Source organism: Pagrus major, chromosome 5 (assembly GCF_040436345.1).
Source record: "Pagrus major chromosome 5, Pma_NU_1.0".
NCBI classification, from domain to species: domain Eukaryota; kingdom Metazoa; phylum Chordata; class Actinopteri; order Spariformes; family Sparidae; genus Pagrus; species Pagrus major.
In genome coordinates, this window is record NC_133219.1 from 5949786 (window position 1) to 5975438 (window position 25653).

Genomic DNA, 25653 nt, shown 5'->3' on the forward strand with positions numbered 1-25653 from the left:
TCCACAACATTTATTTGGGGTAATTTTAATTACTAGTTAATTGCCGATTGAATTTGTAACCAAGTGCATTTTATGAGTTACTCTACTTAAGAATAACTTTGAGGTACTTGTACTTTGGGTAATAAAAACATTATTTGTTAGTAGTTTCTTGCAGATTGGAGTTTAACTAAAGGGCATTTAGTCAAGTACTGTTCTTAACTACAATTTGGAGGTACTTATAGTTTAGAGTATTTGCAACTTTAGTTACTAGTTACTTGCAGATTGAATCTGTTACAAAGTAGATTCACTTTAGTACAACTTTGAGGTACTTGTACTTTGTATTTCCATTTTCTGCTACTATATACCTCCTCTCCACTACATTTTAGAGGCCAATATTGTACTTTTACTTGATTACATTTATTTAAGCTTTAGTTACTTGTTACTTGCAGAGTGAAATGTAACCAATAACATTTACTTAAGAATAACTAACGAGGTACTTTTACTTTGAGCATTTCTATTTCTTTATACTTCCGCTTTACTATATTTTGGAGGTAAATATTGTAATTTTTACTTTAACTTATTTGATAACGTTAGTTGCTTGCAGATTGGAATGTAACAAAGTACATGTACTTAAGTACTGTACTTAAATAGTGTATAGTTTGAATATTTCCATTTTCTGCTGCTTTATGCTTCCACTCCACTAGTTTGGAGGCACCTTAACTCCATTAAATTACTTAAGTTACTTGAAGATTGGAATGTAACCAAGTACATTTACTCAAGTACAATTTAGAGGTACTTGTACGAGTATTTCCTATTTTGCAGATTGCGTGCTGCATCATAGCCAAAGTAGTGCATTTTAAATTTATTTATTTCATCACAAATTGGATAAAACAAAAAAAATTTGAAACTCTGAATACTGAATCCAATAGTCAGACAACCCATAGTATTCAGTGTATACACACATGTAAATGTATGTATCATTTTGCTTTTACTTTTCATACTCAAGTACATTTTTGGGCAAAAAAAATACTTTTGATACTCAAGTTCATATCAGATACTTTAAAACTTTAACTAAAGTACTATTCGCCTAGGTCACTGATTTTTGCCAAAGTAATATTTTAACACAATATCTTTACTTTACTCGAGATGGAATTCTGGGTACTTTTACATCTCTGTTGATTGTTAATCCTCAGCTCATCTGCCCTTTTGTCTGACTTGCTCAGCTGACATATTTGCCAGAGTCAGCAGCCGACCAGGCCAAGCAGACAGTGCTCAGCAGGGCTTTCTAGTCTCGTTGCATCTTCAGACTGTCGAACAGCAAGATGTGTAAAAAGCAGGATTGACAACGCAAAACTGTGACTGAAGAGCTACAGCCGCCTTTGAGAAAAATTTCATGTGTTCTCGATTGTTTTTGTCCACCTGAAACCGATAGCTCCAGATCCCGTCTGTCTCCAGGAGTTTTTAAATTAATGTCTGAAAAAAGCAGAAGTATCAAATGATTACAACCTCCAGAGTCTGTAAGAACAACTGGCGCACTGATCATTCCAGCTCAGTGTTGAAACTGTAACAAACCCAGGAAGCGTGTTATAAGAATTCACAAGATTTCCAAGGACTTACAACAGATTTAATGAAAGGAAAAAAGATGAATGTGTATAAAAACAAAACACTTTATTACAATTAGGCTGAAAAAACCCAATGAAAACACGACTACTTTACAAGTACAAATGTTTTTCATTGATATTTACAGTTTTTTTTCTCTTGACATCAATAAAAAAAGACAATTTATGAGAAAACACAAAATACTAAAGTACATGTTTACAGTGTATTTGCTGCAATAAAAAACAAATGACTAAAGGAACGTGCATTATTCTCCATTCAGTATCTATAGACAAGGGAATTAGACATAAAAAGGACTATTTATGAATACACTTAATCTAATTGACAACACAGAATTACCCATAAGCTTCAGAGATCTGTTAGGAAACAATATAATCATCACTTTGAAGGCATGTCTGTCATTTGTTGTTTTGGGTTGTGGTTGGGGGGAGGGGGGATTTTTCAAGAAACATTCCACATTTCAAAAAAAACAAAGAGTTGAAGTAAATATTGACTCAGTAAAGCAAAATTTACGATCCCACCAGATTTATTATTGGCAGCAGTGCTGTGATCGATCTGCCAGGCTAGTTGAAATTGTTCTGTGTAATGTTGAACACTGTTGTAATCAGGTTAAGAAGAGGTAAAGGTGTGGTGCGGTTAACAATGTGATGGGGAGTCTCTGGCATCAGCTGATGTGGGATCCAGAACTTCAGTACTGTCAGAAAATCACTTGTTTCATTAGCTGCTCCCCCCGCTGGGCTTGGCAGGAGTTTTGGCCCTGATGCCACCCTGGCGAGCTTGACCCTTGATGGGCTGTTGGGGCTGAGTGGGCTGCTGCTGCACCGGGGACTCAGCAGCAGAGGGTGTGGCGGGCTGCTGGGCGGGGCTGTGAGGGGGAGGTGTCTGGATCTGGGGGGAGGTGGCTGCAGTCACCACCTGCTGCTGGATGATCTTTTGCCCGACAACCTGGGCGGTCGCTGTCCCAGTGGGAATCATTTGCACCTGAGCAGGAGCTGACGTGGCTGCCTGGGTCAGAGTCACAGTCTGAGCCTGGATCTGAGGAGAAGCAATTACTAAATATTTATCTGTCCTGTTTTGCAGGTTTGATGTGATCTATTCCAGTGCATTTAAAAGCTCTCTGCTGCTTTTACAAAGAAGTGACACATACCTCAATAAATGTTAGTTTACATACAATTTATTCCTCTTTTGTCATGATGTTATTTCAAAGTGTATTCATCTAATGTATCTTAAATGCATGTTTGATGCTTTCATATCACATTAATAACCCTTTCACTAACATAAGGTTGGAGACCTAATTTACCTGTTAGACCACAGACTACATAAAATGACAGCACAGTTAACCCACAACTAGCAGTTAGTCTGAGATAACACTGTTGTTTAGATATTAGGGGTGTCACAATTTCACATATCTACAAAATGCAAATGAACCGCGAATTGTTACATAAAAGACTGTTGTGGTTAGCACAACGTCACAGTAATGCAGTCCATAGCCTGTATCTAAAATGAGTGGCATTGGCATCAGCTGGCTGTAGACATCCCGACATTAGAAATAAATTAAAAAAAAAAAAAAAAACATATCTTATTTACAATAATGACTGAAGTCCTTCATCCTCTGAACACCCAGGATGCAAGCTGTGAGAAGTACCCTATCACAGATCTCATTCGATATTCAACTCTCTTTGGCTGCAGACTGTACACGGCTGGTTAGCTCATCTTGTTGTTAAACATACCGTCAAATTATATTTACAGTTTGTCAACCGTACACAATGTTTCTGACTCTAAATATTGCTGAGCAATTATCTCCCACTGCTAAGTTGTATCTGAGGTTCGTCCCATTTACTACAGTAGTGAACAATGTTTTCATTGAAAAAGAAACTTATAGGATGGTAATGATTGTTTCAGGTATTAGTCAAACCCTCAGTTTTTGCCAGGGAAAAAAGGTTTTGAGAAATGGAGAAAATATATAAATTTTAATTGAAAATCATGAAAATAAAAGGTTAATGGTATGTCATGTCCATAATCAGGAAATAATGGACACCTAGTCTAGCATTATCCCTGACTATACAAAATGTGATATAAAGGCAGCATATAGTTTAAATGATGAATTGAAATGAAAATTCTAAGCCTTGCCTCAGGCAGGGCAGGTAGCTACATTTAATCTTAAACTTGGAGCATAAAGACACAGCCCGAGGATGTGATACAGCTTCAGGACAGAGTTCACGACATGTTCAGATGAAGAGGCATACAGAAGTTCCCTTCAGAATTCAGCTGAAACCCCTACCTGCTGAGGAGAAGACACGATCTGTTGGAGGTTGGCCACAGTGGATTGCTGCTGCACTATTTGTGGGAGCTTAGCCACCTGATAAGAGAAGTAAACAGGAAAACTTCACATCAACACACAAACCCCAGTGTTTACCTGCAAATATTTAGTTTGCGGTATTGACTGCCAATGATGATGTACCTGGATTTGTTGGGCTCCGGTGGGTTTCTGAGCCTGGGCGATGGATGTAGTAAAGAACTGGGTCTTGATTCCTGTTTGGAGTTGTGTGGTTGCGTAGGTCACCTTCTGCTGCTGCTGCTGGGCCGGTTGGGCAGCCTGCACTGTCACCTGCTGGGTGCCGATCTTAGGGAAATAGCACAGCTACAATTACTACAGGAACATGGTTCTCTTTATTTTTATAATCAATAAATATTTTCACTAAACTGATATAATTAAGCTAGACAAAAGATTGTGTATATGCTGTGTTTGCTGCTTTGAAATGTTGACTGCATGAGTCACTTTGCAGCCTTAGATCCTTAGGTGGGGGCCCTTCTGACCGTTTCAAAGTCGAGGATTAAATGTAAAGGGGCAAAGGTAGGCTTTAGAACAACCTACCCGAGGAGGTAAGGCTTACAGCTTCTTTTAAATCACTCCTCAATACACATTTTTCTAGACTTGCGCTTATGTGATATTTGTTGTTTTATTCCTTTTAGTCGTTCTATCCTTTTATTCTTCTCAATTTCTAAGATTGTTTCTATTTGTCTTTTATTCTGTAATATTGTCTTCCTGAGTATCCTCCTTTTGCGGTGTCTGTCAAAGCACTCTGAAGACTGTTTTTAAAAGGTACTATATTATTATTCCTAAGAAATTTGTTGTTAGTTGTTAATATTTGAAACTCCAGTGTGTGTTTCTGCATTGTGTTCACCTTCTGCTGTACAGTGGTCTGTCCTTGCTGTGGCTGCCCTGCCTTTTGTTGGGCAGCAGCTGCTGCCTGAACTGCTGCCTGCTGCTTCTTCATCTGAAGCAGCTGCTGGACCTGCATCTGAGGGAAGGACGGCGTCAGCACAGGCCCACCTGACACAAAGGAGAAAGAATAACATAGGAACTTTAAGACGCTCACGTACAGTGGTGTATAACACTACTCAAAATGAGCTAGGGATTATTATATGTCACGGAATAAAAAATTAAGTGAAACACTAAAATATCCTAATATCCCTAACTTATTTTGAGTAGTCTACTGGGCAAGAACAGACACATGATTAAAATAACAGCAAGTGATCAATGAGCAACATGGGGAGCAACAATCACGTCAAAGTCATAGAAAAAAATTCCAACACAAACTTTAAACACACCTGTTTTCTGGGCCTGACCAATAGCCACACTGATGCCTGCTACAGTGACTGGCAGCGTGGTGACCCCAGCTGATGAGACCACAGCTGGCACAGAGACCACAGGAGGCTTGGTGAGGGTCACCTGGGCCGTCTGTCCTGCTTGGGCCTGAATCTGGCCCTGAGTGGGCACTCGAGTCTGTGAGAGAAAACACAACCAGTGTTAATGCTGCCACAGCCTCCAACAACCTCCAACAACCTCCAACACCGACATGAACAGAGGAGAGAAAGGGACAGAATGTTCAGAGGAGCCTCGTTTCCATCAACGTATTTTATGTAAAACTTGTAAAAGGTATCGCATTAGAAAAAGTTGATGGAAACAGCTAATTTTGACGAAAATGCTATGCTAGCTTGAGCTTGTTTTTGCCTTTTCCCAAAAAGAGTTAATGCGCTTAATGAGACACGGAAACAGGTTTTCCGAATAAATTCTGATGTAGCAAATATCAAACTCACATGAATGATCCCCTTTTTCCGCTCTGAGAGAAGAATAAGCTGTTTCTGTTGGTGGTTTCTTAGTGGATACTACCATAACACGTGAAAACATGGCTAGTAGTAGCGACAGGTATCGATGAGGGAACCAAACATTTCCTCCATGATAATCCATCCACTTCTTATTCTTTGACATTTATTGGCAAATGGCAAACAACTGGTTTTGTTTCTTGTTCGCAGCCCTTTACTTCCTCTACTTGGTTTATTATAGTCCTGTGTAATTTAGCCTATTCCACCAACTGCTGATGAAACTATGCTTTGTGTAGCCTAGTTTATTCTCCAAGTTGATGGAATATTTGATGGATTATTTTTATATTCTTTCCTTTTTTCTTTTCACATTTTTGCTTCAATTCCCACGATGATTAGATGGAAAAACAGCTAATACTTTTGGTGGATAGGTGAACAAAAATACACATTGATGTTGACATTGATGCTGTACATTAACAACAACTTTATTAGTTTTAATAATACAATTCATCTCATCTTTTCAATTATTTGAGAAAGACCAGTAAGTGTAAGATTCCTAAATTATTTCCACAACTTCTTTTAAGTGTTGTGATATCTTTATAGATGTATAATCAATTTATTCTCATCACAGTCTTACCAGTCTGGCCACCTGCAGGTTGGCCACGGTTGTGCCGGTCAGCACAGCTCCAGGTCTGGGTGTTGCCACTGCCAACTGTGGGTTTGACTGGGCAGCCTGTGCAGGCTGCACCTGAGTGGCCTGCTGGGCTCCTGCAGCCTGTTGGCCCTGAGCTGCTGCTGCTGCCACGGCTGCTGCCACCTGCTGCTGCTGCTGTTGCTGCTGCAGCTGCAACTTGTGCTTGTGCAACTTTAACAACTCCTGTAAACACAGTTTACTAGTTAAGGACATGTTAACAGTACACATGTTTTTGCTACAATCCTTACCCTCCTTTGTTTTGCTTACTGGGTATATCTGAAATACTTCAATCACTGTGATCATGCTGACAAAGAATATATCAGTTGAACCTGCTAATATGTCGAAGTAACCGATTCCTAGGGCTGTCACACTTCTCTAAATCCCTGGATTGATTAGTTTATTTGTTTTTAAATTTACAATTTGATTTTATTTTCAATTTAAACATTAGTCTTTCAGCTGCTATGCCATTGTAAGACTATCACATCTGGATTTGTCAAGATCGACAGATCATTGGTTTAAAGCCCTAACAACTGTCATTTACATTTTAAGATTCTTCTTTTAAAAGACATGGGTATTTTACAAAAACAGCTTGACTTCATCTTGCTGGCTTTTTTCAGGTTAAATTTAGGCAAGTTCAAGTCATACTAACCATAAAGAAAGATTACAGTGTCCAATAAACTCATTGTTTGCTACAAAGTTCGGTTTCTCAAATCTGTCCTGAGTAAACCCTTTTCTTGAATAAATCAAAAAAGGATCTTTGAAAAAGAAGAAGAACATTTTTATTGGTGGTGTACCTGTGGTTTGCCGACACCTTTGATCTGTGGGGAAGCCGCCTGCTGTTGTTGTTGCTGCTGCTGCTGTTGGTGCTGCTGCAGCTGCTGCTGACGGATCATCTGCAGGTGGGCTGGGGTCAGAGGCTTTGCTTGTGAGAGCGGCATACCTGTGGCTGGATTGAGGGCAGCGGATTAGACAGATCTGAGAAACACTGAATCGAAGGATGTCTTTCAGAGAAAAGTGTTCAGTTCAGAACCTGATGTGACCTGAGTGACCAGTGGACGAGTCTGTGACTGCACTGGGCTCAGAGTGGTAGAAACTACTGCAGATGCTGTCACTGGGGTAACGGCTCGAACACCCTGACCCGTAGCTATGGCGACCACTTCGGCAGGGGCGGCAGCAGTGACGGCCCTCTGTTGTGCATGGACCACCTGGGCTCCAGCTCCAGCTGCAGGCTGGACCAACAACAAAAAAAGCACAATGAGTAAAGGTTCCAACACTTGTAACGGCCACTCTGTCTACAGGCTGTAGTAGGTGTACATTCTGCGTCATGAATTCCTATTAGTCAGTAGGCAGCAGAGTTAAGCCAGAGCAGCAGTGATAAATGAGCATGACTCACAGACAGGGTGCCTGGGATGACTGGAGATGCCAGGCGTTTGTTGGCCTGGAAGGGACTTGGAGGAACTCCAGCAACTGTGTTCACAATCACATTCCCTCCTACAGTGGCTGGAAGAAACAAAGAGAAACGAATTAACTGCTGGAACACCAACAACTCTGTAATGTGAACCATACATGTGTCAACGTACCAGCCTGGATGGTTGTGCCAACCGTGGCATTTTTTATGGCTCCAGCCTGAAAAACATTAAATGTCTGTGTAAGAGTCTTGTTTTGGATCGTTCTATATGTAGAGGCATTTAAGTGGAGGATGTTTAATTCTCACCAGAACTGCTGCATTAGGCACAGCAGTAGCTCCGGTTACAGTGGCAGCCTGAGGGACCTGAGCCTGAGCCTGGCCAGCAGCAGGAGCTTGAGCCTGGCCAGGTGCAGCCTGGGCCTGAGGAGCTCCGGCCTGCTGCTGCTGGGCCAACTGCTGAGCCTTCTGCTGCTCAGCAAGGGCCTGCAAACATACATACAATGCACAAAAGCAAACATGTCAGTAAATATAAAAAATTAGCACTTCTTGGATACGAATCCCTAACAGATGCTTCTGATTCACGCTTCTATTGACCCTGAAGAAACCCAGAGTAAAATCGATATGTGTTGGTCTTATTTTTTACTTTGGTACTTTAAAAATCAGTGTGCCTTGAATTATCAGGGCGATCCAATTTCTCTTCTTGTGGAAAGTACATGTCAGTACTCATAACAGTGTTTACCCTACCACTGCCTTGGGTGGGGGGTGGGGGGGGTGGGGGGGTGGGGGGGGGGCTGTATACGTCATTCAAAAAGGGAAACCAGAAGAAAAAACTGTTGTTACGATAAAGCAGCTTAATTTCCACACCACTCTCACTAATATAGCCGCTTCTAATCAGGATATGACTGCTAAAAAGTCGCAAAAACCACTGGTAAAGAGGTGGCGGTGAGAAACAACACTAAATGGGTGAAATCATGGATACTACAGTGACAGACTTAAGGGGCATTCGATTTCCTTTTCTGTTTTCTTCTCATGCACTGATTCGGTTAGTTAAACAGCCACTCAGAGTGATTTCTCTCACCGAACGGCACTGTTGCAGATTCAACAAGCTCAGTTTGCCAAAAAGCTGGCAACAAGGGCCAACTAGCACCACCAGTGCAGGGCACACTGCAATAACTAGGGCCACAGACAGTCACCGCTGGCCAGGTGTGTCAGTGCCCTTAAGCTAAATGGGTAGTCTAGCTAACTTGCGTTGTATTTCCATACAGTCATGCATGCATTTGTTTCTCTGTGCTTTATTCCCGAAACTGGAGATTTATTCACCACTGTGCCGAACAAGTTGTAGTACTGATGGTTCTGTGTACTCTGACTGGATCCCTGTAACTTAGCTGCTCCAAAGTTGTCAACCTCGGAGGAACACCGCATAATGTAACATACAGGTATAAAACTGTACTTGAATGGAACAGTTGCAGTCTGAAAGGGATAGACAAATATTTGTACAATATTAAGTGAAAAAAGCGTTGCACACTCTGGCGAGTGACTTAGATGACGTTTATGCCCTCAGGCCTATTTCAAAATCGATGTCATCACAATCCGTAAAGGATCCTTGATCTTGAAGAAGGCCTGAGAATGTGCAACACTTTTTTTTATTTCTAGTCTGCTGTCAGTGATAAGCACCTCATTAGAGCCCTCTGTGTGTGTTACCCTTCTATGATAAACGACTTGTGCTTTGGCATAACAAATGTGCAGGCTGTCACACCAAGTGAAGACTATAACAACAGATTTCTCTGTTAACATTCAAACCAAAATACTATCTTGATTCACTGAAATAAGATGTATACTCCTCGAGAGCCATAGCACGTGGTTAAATGTATCCTACACATTGCAGATGATCACCTTTTTCTCCTTGGCAATCCTTTCAGCACGTTGTGATGCCACCTGAATGGGAGGTAGGGGCTTGTCGTAGCTGATCCCACTGAAGAGAATAAAAACAGCTATTAGACTTTTTCTTTAATTCTGGATGTAAGGTTTAGGCACCAACTGTACAAAAATGGCAACATTAAACACACCTTTCTGCCAAGACTGAGGCATGTTTGGGATTCTTCTGGAATGGATTCATGCCAAGCCTGTAGGTAGAATAAAGTTAAAAGTTAAGTTATAAAGTTAATACATTTAAAAGGACATATCCAGTTACAGTTTATTCATCTATCAGAATTTCAAGATCAAACACAGATCATATCACACTCAATAACCCCATAGCTAGTATGGGAGATGGTTTACACTTTCAGGGTGTTGCAAGAAATGTCATTATTTCTCAGGTCTCAGCTCCCTCTGAGACACATTCACTGATAACAGACAATCATCAGTACTTACAGTGGTTTGATTGGTGGGCTCCTCTTGCTGGCAATGATCTTCATGAGTTCAAAGCGGCTATTGTAGAGCTGAATGTGTGTGGCATTGTCGTCCTGTGTGTAGATCTGACAGGTCCTCAGAGGACGGCTGTTCTTCGACTGAGTGTGGAACCAAACATGAAGCAAAGAAACGACAAAAGTGAGGCCACAAATTCAAGAGCACGGAAACATTTATTAAATACTAAGACCAGGTCAGGTACCTTGTATATGCTCTTGGTTTTCTTCTTGGGGTTTGCCTCATACACCAACTGAAAAAAAAGTTAAAGACGTGGTTTAGACAAAACAGTACAAGGTGAGTAAGTCACTTTTACAGCAAAGCAGAGTGGCTCTGTCCATTACCTTGCCCTCTTCCCTGGGAATGATGACATTCTCGTAGCGGTTGCGACACTGTTTGGGGGAGCGGTAGATGCGGCTGCAGGAGTTCACCACATCGCTCACCAGATCCCAGTTAGGAGTGTGGGCAGGAGACACGATGGTCAGGTTCAGAGGCAACTCCAGCAGCTGCTTTACAGCCTGTCAGACACACAGTGTAAACATGGAATGTAGATATCATAATGTACATTGTGACATGCAATCCTAGATGTATTAATTTCCATCGCATATAACTTGGAAAGAATGGATGCAGTACCTGAAGCAGAGCCCAGTCCTCACTGATAAGCCACTCTGGGTTGTCCTGGCCGGCCTCCATGGCAGGTTTAACCAGCGACGGAAGGGGCTTGGCAAAGGGTGCCTGCTGCTTGAGGGAGAAGTTCTTTTTCTGGTCCTTTCCCTCACGGCGAACTTTCAGCATGCTGGCCTTCTCGAAAAGGGAGCGAGGAGGAATGACCGTCTCTCCATGGCCCTTCTTCTTCTTTCTGGCTGCTGCTTGCACAAACAACCTCCAGTAAGAATAGACATACCAAACTCACCTGCAAAGACACCTCTGCATGCATCTACTCTTAAAAGGTCTTTTAAAACTCTTCCTTCTAAAAAGACACATTTAGTCAGTAAAGGTAAACTGACATATTGTTGTCTGAAGGAGTGAAGACCTTAATGGCTGATCGGCCTCACCTGTGGGATCCATCTTGAGTCTCTTCTGCTCCTTGCGGATGTAGACAGGAGGTAGCTTGGACTCAGGCATGGGTGTGGTGTCGTACATCAACATCATCACAGAATCAATGTAAATGTCATTGTCATCCTGTGGTGGTGTAGGTGGAGTCCAAACCTGTGTTGGAAAATCACACGTCAGAATATAGCCAGAAGACAGAGCGAGACTTGGTGATTAGGGAGACTGGTGCTGTTCTTACATTAATTAATAAATACTTCAATTTCGTCACTCAAAATATATGCCAGAATTAATTTTTTCCCCCATTATATCACATTTGCAGTCTTACCGGCATAATTTCTGTGTGGCCGTCCTCTGCATCAAACACATACTCCTGTTCAAACGCAGAAAATGGTTAATGTCAACTCAACACACATTCAACACACCAATACTTGTTAGATTAGCAGAGATCACAGTTTCCACCCACCATGTTGTAGGCATCTTCTCTGGTGTAGGTGAAGAGATCTTCATCTCCCTCCATTATCTGCCGCTCCTCCTCCTCCTCCTTCAGCTTCTGCAGCTGCTGCAGCTCCCAGCCTCTCTTGGAGCACTCCAACTGCTCCTGATGAAAATAAACACAAAAGTAAAATCAGTCAGTAAAAATGCACACTGAAATACCAACACAGCGAGAGAAATGATTAGTTGATTAATGGACACATTTTCACATCTATACTGATCCCTACTCTACTGATTAAATTCAATATCAGTTCAGGTAGAGATAGTTCAGTTACAACATCTATCTTACTTGGTGATGAAAGAAATTCTTAGAGAAATAATTCTGCTAATTGTACAAGCAACCCTCTAGCCTAGTGCACATGCATTTCAACAAAGGAAAACAAGGAAAAAAATAGAAACTTTCACATTTTAAACAACCTTTGTGGCCATGTGAATATAGATTTCAGCATTTGCCAGGTGCATTAAAGTGCACTTCAGTCTGTGTGGAAGACAGCCTTGAGAGAGTTCCTCACTTAACAGAAAAATCTACCTGCATTTTGGCACTTGACAGGTCGGACCCTGACAAACATCCACAATAAAAGGCATATATTGAATTATCTCGTTATCAGATCTGTGATATCGGATCACTCAAATTAAAATGGATTTGGATCATAAAATCAATCTCTCAAAACCAGTCCTTTATACTACAGTTAATATGGATTGCAAATATACATAAATAAAAAAAAGAAATTGTTTGGTTCTTTTACAGTTTAAGTTACCTTGAGAACAGCTTCATCGTCACTGATGTGGAGGTACTCCAGGTAATGTAGGGCATACCTTTCAATTGGTGTGAGCTGTTTGAGGGATAAGGAAATGCAAATATTCAGTCAGTAAGACCAAACAGACAAATAATATTAATCTAATTCAGGGCCGGTTCTTGGCATAGGCCATATAGGCGGTCGACTAGAGCACCACATGCTGGAGGGGTGTTGCTGATGATTTACTGACATGTCGATGATATTTCTTTTTTTTTTATTATAATGAAATGGTCCAAGCCTTCAGGTGCGAAATTTAGAAAATGGAGGAAAGAGGAGGAGAAAAATAAATCCCAATATAGAGGAATGTCATCTTTCTTATCATTAGAAAAAATGCTGTGTTGTATAAAGATGTTTCATTTCTACTAGCAAATTGACATAAAGCTTAACTAGCTAATAATGCTAGATAATGAAGCTATGTTAGCTGCTAAGGATGTTTACGAATCATCTGAAAGTGAAGTCTGTTAACTTATTTGGCTAACTGTTGCTGCTGCTGGCTGTAATAAATAGGCAAATCTCGAAATCTTAATCTCACCTAGGGCACCAAAATGGCTAGAGCCGGCTCTGATCTAATTCCTCCCTCCTGTTTCTTGTATTTGTTCTCATTTCCCAAACAGTATATGAAAACAGAAAAGCTACCTGTTCCATGACTGCATTCAGCTCCTCTTTGTGAGCAGGCTCTTCTTTCACTTGGCTCTCTGACTCCTGGTCATCTTCTGTTGCATCTTTGCCTGCTAATTCCTCCTGTTCTTCCTCCTCCTTTTTCTTCTGCTGCTGCTGCTGCTCTTCCTGCTGGGCATCCAGGTTTATGCTGTGGAGAGCCTGGATGTATGGTCTAGCCACTCTGGGAGAGATTGCTTCAGAGGCCGAAGGCTCCTGGTGGAGAACCACAAACTCCTCCACTTTCTCCCCTGAGCCTGCCTCCACCTCAAACAGATCCTGGATTGTCCGCTACAAACACAAAATATCAGGTCAGTTACTATATGCTGAAATATATACATATAGGGTTATATAGATCAAATAAATGTAAAAAACAAACAAACAATAAACTGAGTTCATCTTACTTGTGTGAGGAAAGCCAAGGTGTAGTCAGTACCCTGGGCAGCCACCTCTCTGATTAGGTCCTTGGTGCCGTTCTTCAACAGCTTCTCTTCAATGGAGTTGCCACTCTCCAGCCTGAGAAACATACAACCAAAATTAGCACCAAAGTCTTTCAAAAAAGAAGAACTAAATCAGATTATCCTGTGCTGATAATATTACCTGTATATGTGTATATCCTTTGAACGTCCGATTTTGTCACACCACTCCTGGGTGCGGGCATCCATGCTGGGATTGAGATCTGTGTCGTAGAAGATAATGGTATCTGCATCGAACACAGTCCCAACTGCAGCGCAGCAGCGGTTGGTCAGGATGCTGCAGAACACCTTCCTGTTCCTGTTAAACTTCTTCATACTCTCCTGCAGGGATACAGTAGCAAGCACATGAACATATTGGGACAAAGGATAAGATTTTAAAAAACATTTTTACTAAGATTTTCTTTGCTTACCTCAGTGCTTTGTAGCAGTACACTATTTTATTTAAATTCCCCACAGGGTCATTTAAGTTTAATCTCATCTTTATTATCCATTTTGATGTGACTGCTGTGGCCATTAGTTTTCTGCATCTTTATTTCTTACTGCAACACCAGGTCTAATTAACTGACCCAGAAACAATAGGGACTACATAATAGACCACAGGTTAGATGAGGACAGGAGAATTTAAGATTTCAATTTGACAGGTGAGACAGACTATAAACATTTCACTATTGGAAAAGGTGCGTAGCGGCAAATAGTAAAGACTGTGACCACTAATGTCTGCATCTCTTAAGGCCCAGGAGGAACAAAATCCAGCTGGGAGGGAAGAGACCAACATAGTTTGTCCCTGACACCGGGAGGTCCCGGTGGTAGACAGGGAGGCACACAAATGTATGGTTACCTATCAAATCTGGATGTACCTGTCTGAGTTTAGTGACAGTGGCAATTTATGTTTTTTTGTGGTTCAAAATAATGCTGCGTGAATACAGAAAGAGCCATCTTGAGTATGACAGGGCCATTTATATAACAAGAATGTTAATGGTTTTATGTAACATGTGACCCATTCTTGGGTCTCATATGACTACTGGCTTTAACACTTGACCTGCTCATATGCAAGATAAAGGATTAAGAATGTTCTTGGATCATGAGGAGGAAAGACAGACAAGCTATATACACTCTTGTCCTAATTCTACATCTCATTTCCAGTCTCACAACAGTACATTTTTTATGTTATTAACACTGACTTAAGTTCAGCTAAAAGCTTGTTTTCAATATGGGACGTCAGAACCAATTTGAAAGGTGGAGATTTTACCTGTCGTTCATCAGGAGTGAAGCTTTCATCAACCCGCACATAAGTGAGCTGCCTGTGATCGAGGAAGGCCTCCAGGATGTCAAGCATCTTCACCATCTGAGTAAAGATGAGGACACGACGGCTTTCTGACCGAAGCTTCTGCAGCAGAATGGCAAGAGCTTCCAGTTTACCTTTGGAAAAGAAAGGATCGGAAGTTATTCTTCTTTGCAGGGTGAAATGTTTCAGTTTGTGGTTTTCAGCAAGGTTTAAATCAGCAGCAGTAAGGTTTTTACAATATATTGACTGAGAATACTACAGCATGGAAAAACCTAATCTCTAAACCTTACAGCCCCACTTTTTCATTGTATTTTTCCTACAAACTGCCCTGAAGCGCAGACAGATGATGTCAGCACTGTTTCTGTTAAATTACATTGAAATATTGTGAGCACGTCACTGCAGTTAGTGTCCAAGAGACGATTGTGTATGAAGAGCGTACTCAACAAAATTTGGGATGAATTACTCAAGCTGTGTAGGCATAAAGATTACAGTGGTGTATTTTCTAACATGTAATACATATTAGGTACTAGCTATGTTGTAGTTATTCATAAAGGTTTTTAGATTTATACGTTTATACGTTTTTCAGTCCCTTGTTGGGCTAACCTGAATCCATCTGCATTAGCTGCATGTCAGGACAACGGAAGAGATGTCTGGAAGCCAAGTGGTGGATCTCAGCACTGTGAGGGGCAGACGCGTCCTGTAGCCGACGCTGAAGAGACTTCTTCTCAAGGCTGTAGGGAACCGGGGGATTGGCTGCATACAGGTGAGGAGGTGGGGCTACAGCTGGAGGCACCACACATACCAGCCTAAAACATGAGAATAGAAGTCCACGCTTATAGGTACATATATTTACATCAGATAGCCATTACTTCGATTAAGAAATAAAACAGATGGAGTTGCAGTGTGATAAAACACTGTTAGGTAAGTCATTAAGATGGTGGAAGAGACGATTTACTAATACCGGATAAAAAGTGCTCGTTACCCAACTAATGGTATGTTACTAAGGTATTTTATTACGATGTCTAAATTTCCCCCTGGATCAATAAAGTACCTATATCTATTCATATATGCTGGGTAGCTCATTAATGAATACAGGAGGCTTTTATTCTGGGCTGAAGTACCTCTTGATAAGGCTGTTGGCAGCCTCCAGGCGGTCCTCCACAGAGAGCAGAGTTGACTGCAGTGTAGAGGTGGTAGCCACGCAGGTTCTCTGGGCCCTGATGCAGCTCTCTCTACCCACCCACCTCCAGCCTTCAGCTGTCAGGGCAGAGTGACCGGGCTCTGAGCTCACAGTGCATGCCTGCAGCAGGTCTGACCCATACAACACTCTACGGCTACAGCGCCGCTCATTTGCATCTAACAGACGTCTTAAACGCTCCTTCAGCTGCTGCGTCTTTTCTTCTGAAGACTCCTGGACAGTGAGAGATGTTGCATATTACTAAAATTATTCATTTTTATTCAAATATTTAGTCTGTATGTTGTAAAATGCCTGTGAACATGACTCTGCTTAAAAGTAATGTACTGACCTGAGAGCCAGTGTGAGTTGTAGTAGTGAGCTTGGAGGGGGATGATGTGGCATTCGTAGTCGCACCCAGTACTTAAAAAGAAATGCACAATGTTAACAGAAGAATAAATTCCATCAACTTACAAAAGTTGTTTTTACAAATATGAGTGTTAAACCTACTGTGTGGGAAAAGGGTATAAATGTGAAGATTTTATGTCTATCAAAAATGCATTAACTTTCAGCATTATAATAACATATTGGAATTTGGATGATGTTACTAAATAAAAGGCAGTTAATCAGAGATATGCAATATTTTCACTGAAGATGACTCACTTGGTTGGGTTGTTGAGAGTGCAGGATGAGGTGTGCCAGGTGTTGCTGAGGCATTGGTGGCAGGAACAGCTTGTGGCATTGTTTGCATAACCATGGATCCCTGGGGCCTGATGATCTGCTGCCCTGGAGCTGACACAATCTGCAGGATGTTGCCTAAATCCACGACAATTTAAACAACAAATTTAAGAGGTGCCTTCTCAAAACCCAACACTTGCTAGAATGGCATTACAATACACAATCTGAAATTAGGTTTGCGCTACAAGACAGAAAAAATAGTACATCAAAGAAAGTTCCACAACAATAAAACTCCTGACACTAAAGTCCAACTACTTGGGTTAATCACATTTAGTCATTCCTTTTTGCAGTCAAAAATAATGTCATTGTCGTGTTTTAAATGTTAAATACGTCATGTTTTTATGTCTGTTTGTTTGACATCAGCTGACAGGCTGACAGATTTTTTATAGTATTACAAAAAAGACAACGAGAGACAAAGTAAACAACCTTGTGCTGTAGCTACATGTCAAGAACTGAATTGAAATTTTAGTTTTAAATGTGCTGCATCGGAGCAGCTAATTAGCCATCTAGAGGCAAGCTGGTGATTGCAGTGCACTTTTCACCGGTGAATGTTTGTTTGGTTACTCGTTAAACAAGCTAGGGGGAAAGACAAGACGTGTGTTCATGTTTGATAAGTTGGGAGACTAGCAGAAAACCTAATGTGTCGGTGTGTCATGACTCCAAATCCATAATTTGATTTGATTTTAAGGTCACAAATTTTTTGGGCCCACAGCGCACTGTTTTCACAACAACACAAGCAACATGCCAGCTTGTTCTCGCAAATTGCACTCCATACTAGAGGTCGACCGATTTTTAAGGACGAATATAAAATAACAATAGTTAGGAGAAGGAAAAAGCTGATCAAAATAAAAAAAATGTATATATACATATACATATGTATATATATATACACATATAAAATTAAAATGGCGATTATTTTTTGTTGGTGAAAGCTGGACAGGTACAACATAGTCATCTATACCTATATTTTAAATTTATATATATATATATATATATATATATATATATATATATATATATATATATATATATATATATATATATATTATATATATATATATATATATATATATATATATATATATATATTTTTTTTTTTTTAAATGTAACACTGTTGAAATTGAACATCTTTGGTATTAACTTTATTTAACTGTTAAACTGAACATTAGGGCCGTCTCTCTCTCTCCCACCCTCTCAGTGATAAGTTACAGTGAAACTCGGGCTTTGTTACGTCAGTAAAATAGAGTAACTTTGGAGATGTGCAGGACACAGTCTTTAATTTGAGTTGAAAAGCTAGCAGTGGCTGTCTGTTTGATATCAAGACACAAGATCTGGAAACATGTGATTTAGTGGATTACATCGTTGGAATCTGTTCTATTTACAATGGACAATGCAATGTTCTGTGGCTGAACTGGCCAGGATTACTTCTGTTGTACATCCAGTTACATTGTTAAATGGGCCTCTTACAAACCATTAATATTTGTGCATATTCCCCGGGTAAGGAGGATCATAGAGTGTGCGATTTCATTTCATGATTAGATGGATAGTTACGTGGCTGGATTGTTTGGAGTAGAGAATGCAACATTGGTAAATACAGTATTAAGTAACGTTAACAGAATGGTTTCTTTTCCTGCCTGCCTGGCGCCCTTCAGTGCCCTGTCCCTATCGTGGACAAGGTGATTCGTGTGTTGTTATATATTCAAGACTAGATAACTTGTTGGGAGAATAAACTGACAATGGGTCAGATGAGAGGGGTCTGGCTATGCAAGACTAGATATGACTTGAATGCCACACTTGTCAGCCTCTGGTAAAATCAGCTGTTCCAACGTTTAACGTTACCCCGGGACCGCAATGTTTTAAAGGTAGCCCATATTTTCCAACTCTATTGCCAGAGTAATGCTTGGAGGGTAATTTCATGGAGTGGAGAATTACTTTACGAAAAAAATACCTCTGATGTAACGTTAGTCATTCTTAGTCTACACTGAAAAACGTGACATTGATTAAAGTCTGTCGCGCATGTATGGCTGCTACATATCTAACGTTAACGTACAGCAGTTACCTGTCTGTGTCAGTTTGTTTACTTTAGATTAAGAGGGAGATTAAGAGGATTTAGATATTTTCAGCTGAATGAATAAGCTGAATGGCTACTTGCCTCTAAACTCGAACTCAAAAGTTTTTACAGGTCCAGCACTGACATTCTACCTCATTTGAATGCACTACATTTTATGTTTACACAAAAAATTAAAGGCAAGGCATCTGTATTAAGTTTTGACAGTGTTTTTTATGTTTAAAAGCAGTGAATGTCTACTCCCTGCAACAGTGGGGCCAGCAACAGAGCTGCAGCACAAAAGGAGTCACATTTAGCTGACTGACAAGACGATGGCGGCGGATTTGTAGTCAAAGCATAAAACAAACTGTTGCCTGTTTGGCAACATGTCAGATTTCAACTCATAACAGGTAACCCGATAACATTGATAAGGGAAAAGTTACCTTTCTGATAAGTTGGAGGTGTGCACCGTTGCCTGAAGCTCTTTATCTAACAGCTCCTTCTTGTCCATTACTTCCACAGACTGAATAAAACTACTCCCAGTAAAATCTAAAATGGATCCGCTGGGAAGGAAGTGGCCCGGGGCCGGCAGTTTGAGACCCCTGCACTAGGGTATAATGCTGTGTCACTATTGCACTATAATGCTGCTGCTGCCACCTTGTGGTAATAGATTGCACACACTACGAATTAGGTAGTCATCAATATGACAGTCAAAGGGTAACACAGGACACGTGATAAACAGATTAACTGCTGTACTAGACCAAAAAATGCCATTTAAATTCAGTTGAACTTGTTTATCTTTCACTGTATTCAAGGCAATTTAAAAAAGGACTTTTTTGGCATTCAGACTTTTACTGACAGCTGACAACAGAAAGGTCAAAAACATGGGGAGTGAGAAATGCAAAAATGTCCCCCGCCAGAATGAACCAGGGAAGTTGCATCGATATGGTAGGCTACCTGGAATCTTCCAATTACTTGAGGACTTTCAGACAGGTAGAATTAGGATCCATAGTAAGATATTAAGGTCTAAAAAATGGATACTACTATGTGACAATTATCAAAAAGCAGGTGAATAACACAAGAATGTCAAAAGCACACCAAGGAAAGAATGAAGAGAATTATGTTTAGTGTGACAATGGGATGTACATTACCGAGTGTACCTTGGAGCTGCAAGGGCTGCCCAGTGGTGAGCTGGCGAAGCTGGCTGGGGGACAAAGTGAACTTGTTACCCTGAAACTGCAGAGTGACAGGAGTCTCTGGCTGGGAGATACGATTCTGACTGCCTGCTATGTTGGCCAGCTGGGCGATCTTCACCACATCTCCACCTTCAATTGAAACGAAGAACAGACACTTCATCAAACACAGCATTAAGAAGTAACTGACTTTTTCACAGTTATAAACCAATAAACTGCATCAGTTAGTTAAAGGGTGAGAAAGAGACAAAACATGCAGAACCAGGGTGGATTAATCAGAGGAACAAGCACAGCCGCCCTCCACAACAGAACCATAGCAGCTCCTACTTCAAAAAACCCTGAAGGGGAAAGAAAATGGCTACAAGGGTAATCCTCAGGTGAGACAGAGAGCCTGAAACATACATATACGTATATAAAGCACTGCAGTTGACTTCCTTTTCAAGGCAACACACTGGTCACCAGCAAGTAAATTTAGGGATTGGTGTCAAACATTAATAATATTCTTAAATTTTCAAGCTGTGGACAATTGAAATGGTTTGCATATACCTCTGATATACTGCAGATTATGGTTGTTAAACAATGCAGTTTTTGACATCCCTTAATAGATTGTTCCTGTTAATTCCGTTAATTCATACACACAACTTATCAACTAAATTAAGGTATGTACAAATTGCTAATTATCTATGTACACCTGCTGGGTTAAAAATTATATTAAAAACATGTTCACTTCAAGAATCAATTTTAGTTCCAAAACGCAAAGTTGGAATTACAAAAAATGTTCTTTTTATAAATTTAAATACTGTGTGTTGTTACTGAAAAGGTTTCTCTGTTCACATTTGAGGCAGAAAGGGTTTTCTTGAGACCATTTCCACATGCTTTGCAGTGATGCTCAATATCAGAGTGAAATCATAACACCAGCAAAGAAAAAAATGAAACAACCAAAGCTTTGGGATTTCTTCCTGCAGCTGGGCTGATGCAAGAGACAAAAGAATATTAGTAAACTGGGAGAAAAAATTATTAAAATGAAGGGGGAGGACATTATAATTAAGTTAAATAGTCTAGTGATATGTGGTGTAACATAAGTGGGTTGTTCATAGTGTGCATGCAGGCTTTGAGAAAGAAACTGGAGAATGCTGAGGGTGTGGAGATGCTGCTGATATGTCTACTGATCTAATATTAAAAGGGACCTTTATTATGTTTTTCTTTTTTACCATGTTTTGTAATAATTATTCATACATGATACATGGTGACTCGCCCATTACCAAAATTGTTGCACCACCTACTGCAGTGCTGCTACCACTGCACGTATGTACAAAGTCATTTCTCTGGAGGAATATAGACTGAACACATATCAGCAGTGCCCCAAGTGAAGGCCTCAGTGTAGAGCAGTCCATTCTGTTGTGCCAGAGGTGGATGGGGAAATACTCAGAGGTAGGGGAGGGGAGGGGAGGGGAGGGAAGGCCACTTACTAGGCAACCGTGCCTGGGCCTGAGATGTAAGAACCAGCCTCTGGGACAGTAAGCTGGGCTGGATGGCATGGCTGGGGGCAAGAGCTGGCCTGGGGATCTGTGCTAGTCCAGGCTGGTTGATAGGGGCTATAGATCCCACAACTGTGCCCAAGGCCACAGAGGCAGCCCCCAGCACATGCTGCCCAATGCCCGTGTTCCCAGAGGAGGCTACAGTGGAGGCGGCAGTGTTGCTGCTGCTGCTGACAGGAGGGGTAGTCTGGGCTCTCTGAGTAGCTGTTCCAGCCGCTGTGAAGTACAAGGCAATGGGGGTATGGGACTACATGTTAGGGGTATCCCAATATTTAGTCAAGTCATCAGTACGATCAAACAGTTTCCTCCATCTATTTCCTCAGCAGTGGTGGGCCGACACAGCAAGCAAGGGTAGAAATGTTATTGATTAGCCCACTGATAGATTAATAATAGCTAACAGTTTGATTACAGCAGCAACTACTACATTTTTGGGGGGAAAAATCCTCCCACAAGATCCTCCTTACCCAAGTTCTCTGATTCTAGCTTATTAAGTATGCATATTTTCTGGTTTCTTGACATCTCTATGGCAGTAAACTAAATATCTTGGGGTTGTAGACAAAACAAGATCAATAAGGGACCTAACAACTTGGCATTTGCACAGGGGCAGCGCCTTATATCCCACGTCACACAGAGTGATGCGCCACTGATGCGTGCTCTTGTCAGCTCGCACTGGGTGTCTTGTCACTTGTAACTTTAAAACAGAGATGATTTTTTAAACATTTTGTGATTATCCCTTTTTGTGTCCTGTGTGAAACCAAAATTGAATGTTGAGTTATTACTTTAGTACAAATCACGATCTTTTCTGAAAATTAACCAGGTAGTCTGTTGCCGAAACCTAACCTAACAAAAAATGAAGATATCTATTTAATATATCATCTGACTCCCTGAAGCCTTTCTGGCAGAAAAGATCTGGCAGGATGTACTGCTACATCCTATAAAACCCCATCCATCCAGGTGAAATATCACATTTTTAGTGAGACGCATTTCAGGACATCATCTTGGGCTTTGGGAAATACAGATCATCATTTTCACCATTTTCTGACAATTTACAGGCCAAACAACTATCAATTAATTGAGAAAATCATCGACAGGTTAATTGACAATGAGCCCCAAATTTGATGGTTGAAAAATAAATGACCTGACAAAGAATGTCATTGCTGTGACAGTATTTAGTGCATCTCAACCAGTAAGTGCCTTTCATCTGCAGTTCTTCAAATTCACTGTCTATTGCTTCTTTCATTATATCCTCCTTTTGCAATTTTACCACTTGCATAACTTTTCAATCATTTTCAAATGAATAAGCAGTTACAGGAAATCAGGGGTAGGGAAGCTCTAGCTGCCTCGCCATGAAAGCCTTACATGTAGCCTTTCCCTAATGGCTGTGGTGCCATAAAGGGAAACACTGTGGCCAGCCCACCACTGCTGCATGGAAGTAGAAATGTAAGCAAAAGAAACCTTTGTGACCTGTGAAACCTGCAAATGATGGTGTCTCAAACATCTTCATAACATTTGGCAGCACTGTGCATAAATATGATCACACTGACTGTATATGTTTTTAAAATGCACTGCACAGACTAAAGTAAACATGACAGCATGGGTAGTTAATGATTTTTTTTCAGCATGACACAGTAAATCATATCCATTTAAATCCAAACAGCGCCACAATCATGCAGCATAACATTGTATAAAGCACACATCAGAAGGATAAAAATAGCATAAGCACATTAGGTAAAGGCACTGATAAAATACAAATTGGTGGTTAGGTTTCTCTTTTAAAGTTTATTGTTAGATGACAGCGTCCTGAATCTGTTAACCATTGTGAAAACAAAATGTCCTATGCTTTACTGAGTACTGTTCCCAAAATGGTCTTACCATGAGAAGTGGCTGTAGTGGCTGCAGTGCTAACGGGGGACTTGCCCCTGGGCTGGGCTGACTGGCTGTTGGTGGAAGCAGAGGTGCTCGTAGTTGGAGAGCTCGTTGGAGGACGCTGGCCTACTGTGCTTGTGATGGCAGCCAGACGACCTTCTGGCTTTGTTCCATACTGCACTGGCTGGAACAATCTAAACAGAAATAAAAGTCAAATCAAATGATCATGTTGTTTAAATTTATATTTTAGAGCAATTCGCAAATGTCCAAAGATCTCCACATCAACCATGTCATGTTACTTGGAGATTTTATTACTGACCTCATGGGTTTTATCGAGCATGGCTTGGGTCGTGGTGTTGGATCTGGACCAGTGTAGATTTCCTCTATGAGCTGCTGAGTGACCTTTAGTTTGGGAACTGCCTCTTCAGTCTGATACCGAGTTAGTCTGTTCTCGTTATTGATTAGATCAAATATGGACATGCTTGCAATCTAGGATAGAGGATAATCAGATAAAAGACAGCAGCAGAAACAGATCAATACAGATTGATTCAACATATACAGGCAGGCAGACATACATTCATGGATACATTTTATGTTCATCAACTAACCGATTAATCCTTTCAGCACAGACATTCAGGGCCTTTACCAATTAGGCTGTCATCATATTTGAGTTTATACAATTAAACCGGACCCGTGACCACTGTGGTGCACAACAGCAATGCAAAGCAGAAGTGTATACCTTGCTTGAGTCATTCTTAAGAGCTTCCAGCACCAGCATTGGGACGTTGTATTGTAGAGAGGAGCTAAAGTAGGAACTGCTGTTCTCTCTGGGTGCCACCAGTTCAGGGTGGTTACACACTCGCTGTAGCTGCATCAACACCTGAAGCACGCTGACAAAATGGCCCGTCTTCAGCGCCTCCTGGGCTCTATGGGAGCACACCATCACAGAAGACATCATTATGAAAGACAAGATGACAAACAACTGAAAGAAGCAACGGATATCATGAAACATATATTTTGACATTATACCAAATCTAGTATGTAAAATGGATAATGAAGGTCTTTCCCATGAAAACTAATGTGTTACACCAAATTTTAAATACTATTTTGGTAGTAGTGGTAAGATCTGCACCATTCAAAACAAGTGAGGAAAAAATTAGAAAAAAAGGATAATTATAGAATTGATTTTCGATAAAATTAAATGTGATGTCTGTCACACAACCATAAACACATTGTAATTAAGATTAAACTGCTGAAATTTCCTCATTTAAAGTAGAATTTAAAGTCCAGTATGTGTGTTAGGTCGGATTCATCTGTGGTAATATTTTCAAACATCAGGGGCAACCTTACTTGGATATCATAATATAACTATCCAGGTGGTGGAAATATCTCACCCTGGTTGAGTGAGGATATCCTCATAAAGGCTCTTCTGTCTGCTGGAGAGACGGCACTTTAGGATGTGCTCGTACTTCTTGGGCAGCTGTTTCTCCACATCCCGTTTGGAGCGCCTCAAGATGAAAGGCTGGATCATCTACAGTTAAGAGTAATGTGCATTTAAGGACTGCAGGCAAATCATGCTTCTGAATTTAAATGTGACACAGTTTAATATGCAGAGGGATTTGCAGACACAACACCCACCCTGTGCAGGCGGATGACCAATTTGTGGCAGTAGTCCTGGTTCTGGTCTGTGCCAGCCTTAACCGGGAAGTCAGAGTAGGATCTGGTGATTCCTGGCAACAGGAAGTGGATCATGGTCCACAGCTCCTTTAGAGTATTCTGTAGAGGAGTGTTGATGAGGAGAATCCTCTGCTCACTGGAAGATAAACAGAAATATCTCACTTAATCAAACAACTTAGCTGTTTTACAAGCAGTCGGCAGGATATTAAAAATGATTTCATACAGAAACATAAGAAATCTCTGACATGGAAATGATCTCATGGGTGAAATAATTTGGAAAAAATAAAACACCTTCACATATGCACATGCATATCTGTCACTCCCTAACAGCTCTTAGCACTGTGATCATAAGAAACACACAAAAAAAGCATATACTAAATTAACTAGCAAGCCTGAAAAAATAAAATCCTTTTTCTTGAGAGACTAGTTAATATAGTATTCATCACGCAGCTCAC

General features: G+C 40.7%; 1 protein-coding gene across 3 annotated transcripts in view; it reads right to left on the minus strand.

Annotated features, from left to right (window-relative positions):
• Window positions 1-1626: 1626 nt before the first annotated feature.
• ep400 (E1A binding protein p400) overlaps window positions 1627-25653 on the minus strand; it is a 33203-nt gene continuing 9176 nt past the window's right edge. The window contains exons 18-53 of one of the 3 annotated variants that reach the window (XM_073465582.1): window positions 25160-25334; window positions 24916-25052; window positions 24261-24447; window positions 23841-24010; window positions 23528-23715; window positions 21587-21871; window positions 20085-20249; window positions 16803-16955; window positions 16492-16562; window positions 16087-16376; window positions 15569-15771; window positions 14930-15099; window positions 13805-14001; window positions 13609-13720; window positions 13184-13495; window positions 12509-12583; window positions 11722-11856; window positions 11584-11628; window positions 11261-11414; window positions 10839-11071; window positions 10550-10723; window positions 10411-10458; window positions 10173-10309; window positions 9869-9925; window positions 9696-9774; window positions 8109-8285; window positions 7975-8020; window positions 7788-7894; window positions 7425-7623; window positions 7189-7340; window positions 6338-6577; window positions 5209-5383; window positions 4782-4930; window positions 4058-4219; window positions 3878-3955; window positions 1627-2631 (exon numbers count right to left, since the gene is read on the minus strand). In XM_073465582.1, coding sequence (XP_073321683.1) covers window positions 2314-2631; window positions 3878-3955; window positions 4058-4219; window positions 4782-4930; window positions 5209-5383; window positions 6338-6577; window positions 7189-7340; window positions 7425-7623; window positions 7788-7894; window positions 7975-8020; window positions 8109-8285; window positions 9696-9774; window positions 9869-9925; window positions 10173-10309; window positions 10411-10458; window positions 10550-10723; window positions 10839-11071; window positions 11261-11414; window positions 11584-11628; window positions 11722-11856; window positions 12509-12583; window positions 13184-13495; window positions 13609-13720; window positions 13805-14001; window positions 14930-15099; window positions 15569-15771; window positions 16087-16376; window positions 16492-16562; window positions 16803-16955; window positions 20085-20249; window positions 21587-21871; window positions 23528-23715; window positions 23841-24010; window positions 24261-24447; window positions 24916-25052; window positions 25160-25334 — 5755 coding nt within the window. In that variant the 3' untranslated portion in view covers window positions 1627-2313. Of the gene's footprint in view, window positions 2632-3877; window positions 3956-4057; window positions 4220-4781; window positions 4931-5208; window positions 5384-6337; window positions 6578-7188; window positions 7341-7424; window positions 7624-7787; window positions 7895-7974; window positions 8021-8108; window positions 8286-9695; window positions 9775-9868; window positions 9926-10172; window positions 10310-10410; window positions 10459-10549; window positions 10724-10838; window positions 11072-11260; window positions 11415-11583; window positions 11629-11721; window positions 11857-12508; window positions 12584-13183; window positions 13496-13608; window positions 13721-13804; window positions 14002-14929; window positions 15100-15568; window positions 15772-16086; window positions 16377-16491; window positions 16563-16802; window positions 16956-20075; window positions 20250-21586; window positions 21872-23527; window positions 23716-23840; window positions 24011-24260; window positions 24448-24915; window positions 25053-25159; window positions 25335-25653 lie in introns of all 3 variants that reach the window. The other 2 variants (XM_073465581.1, XM_073465583.1) reach the window with 2 other exon arrangements.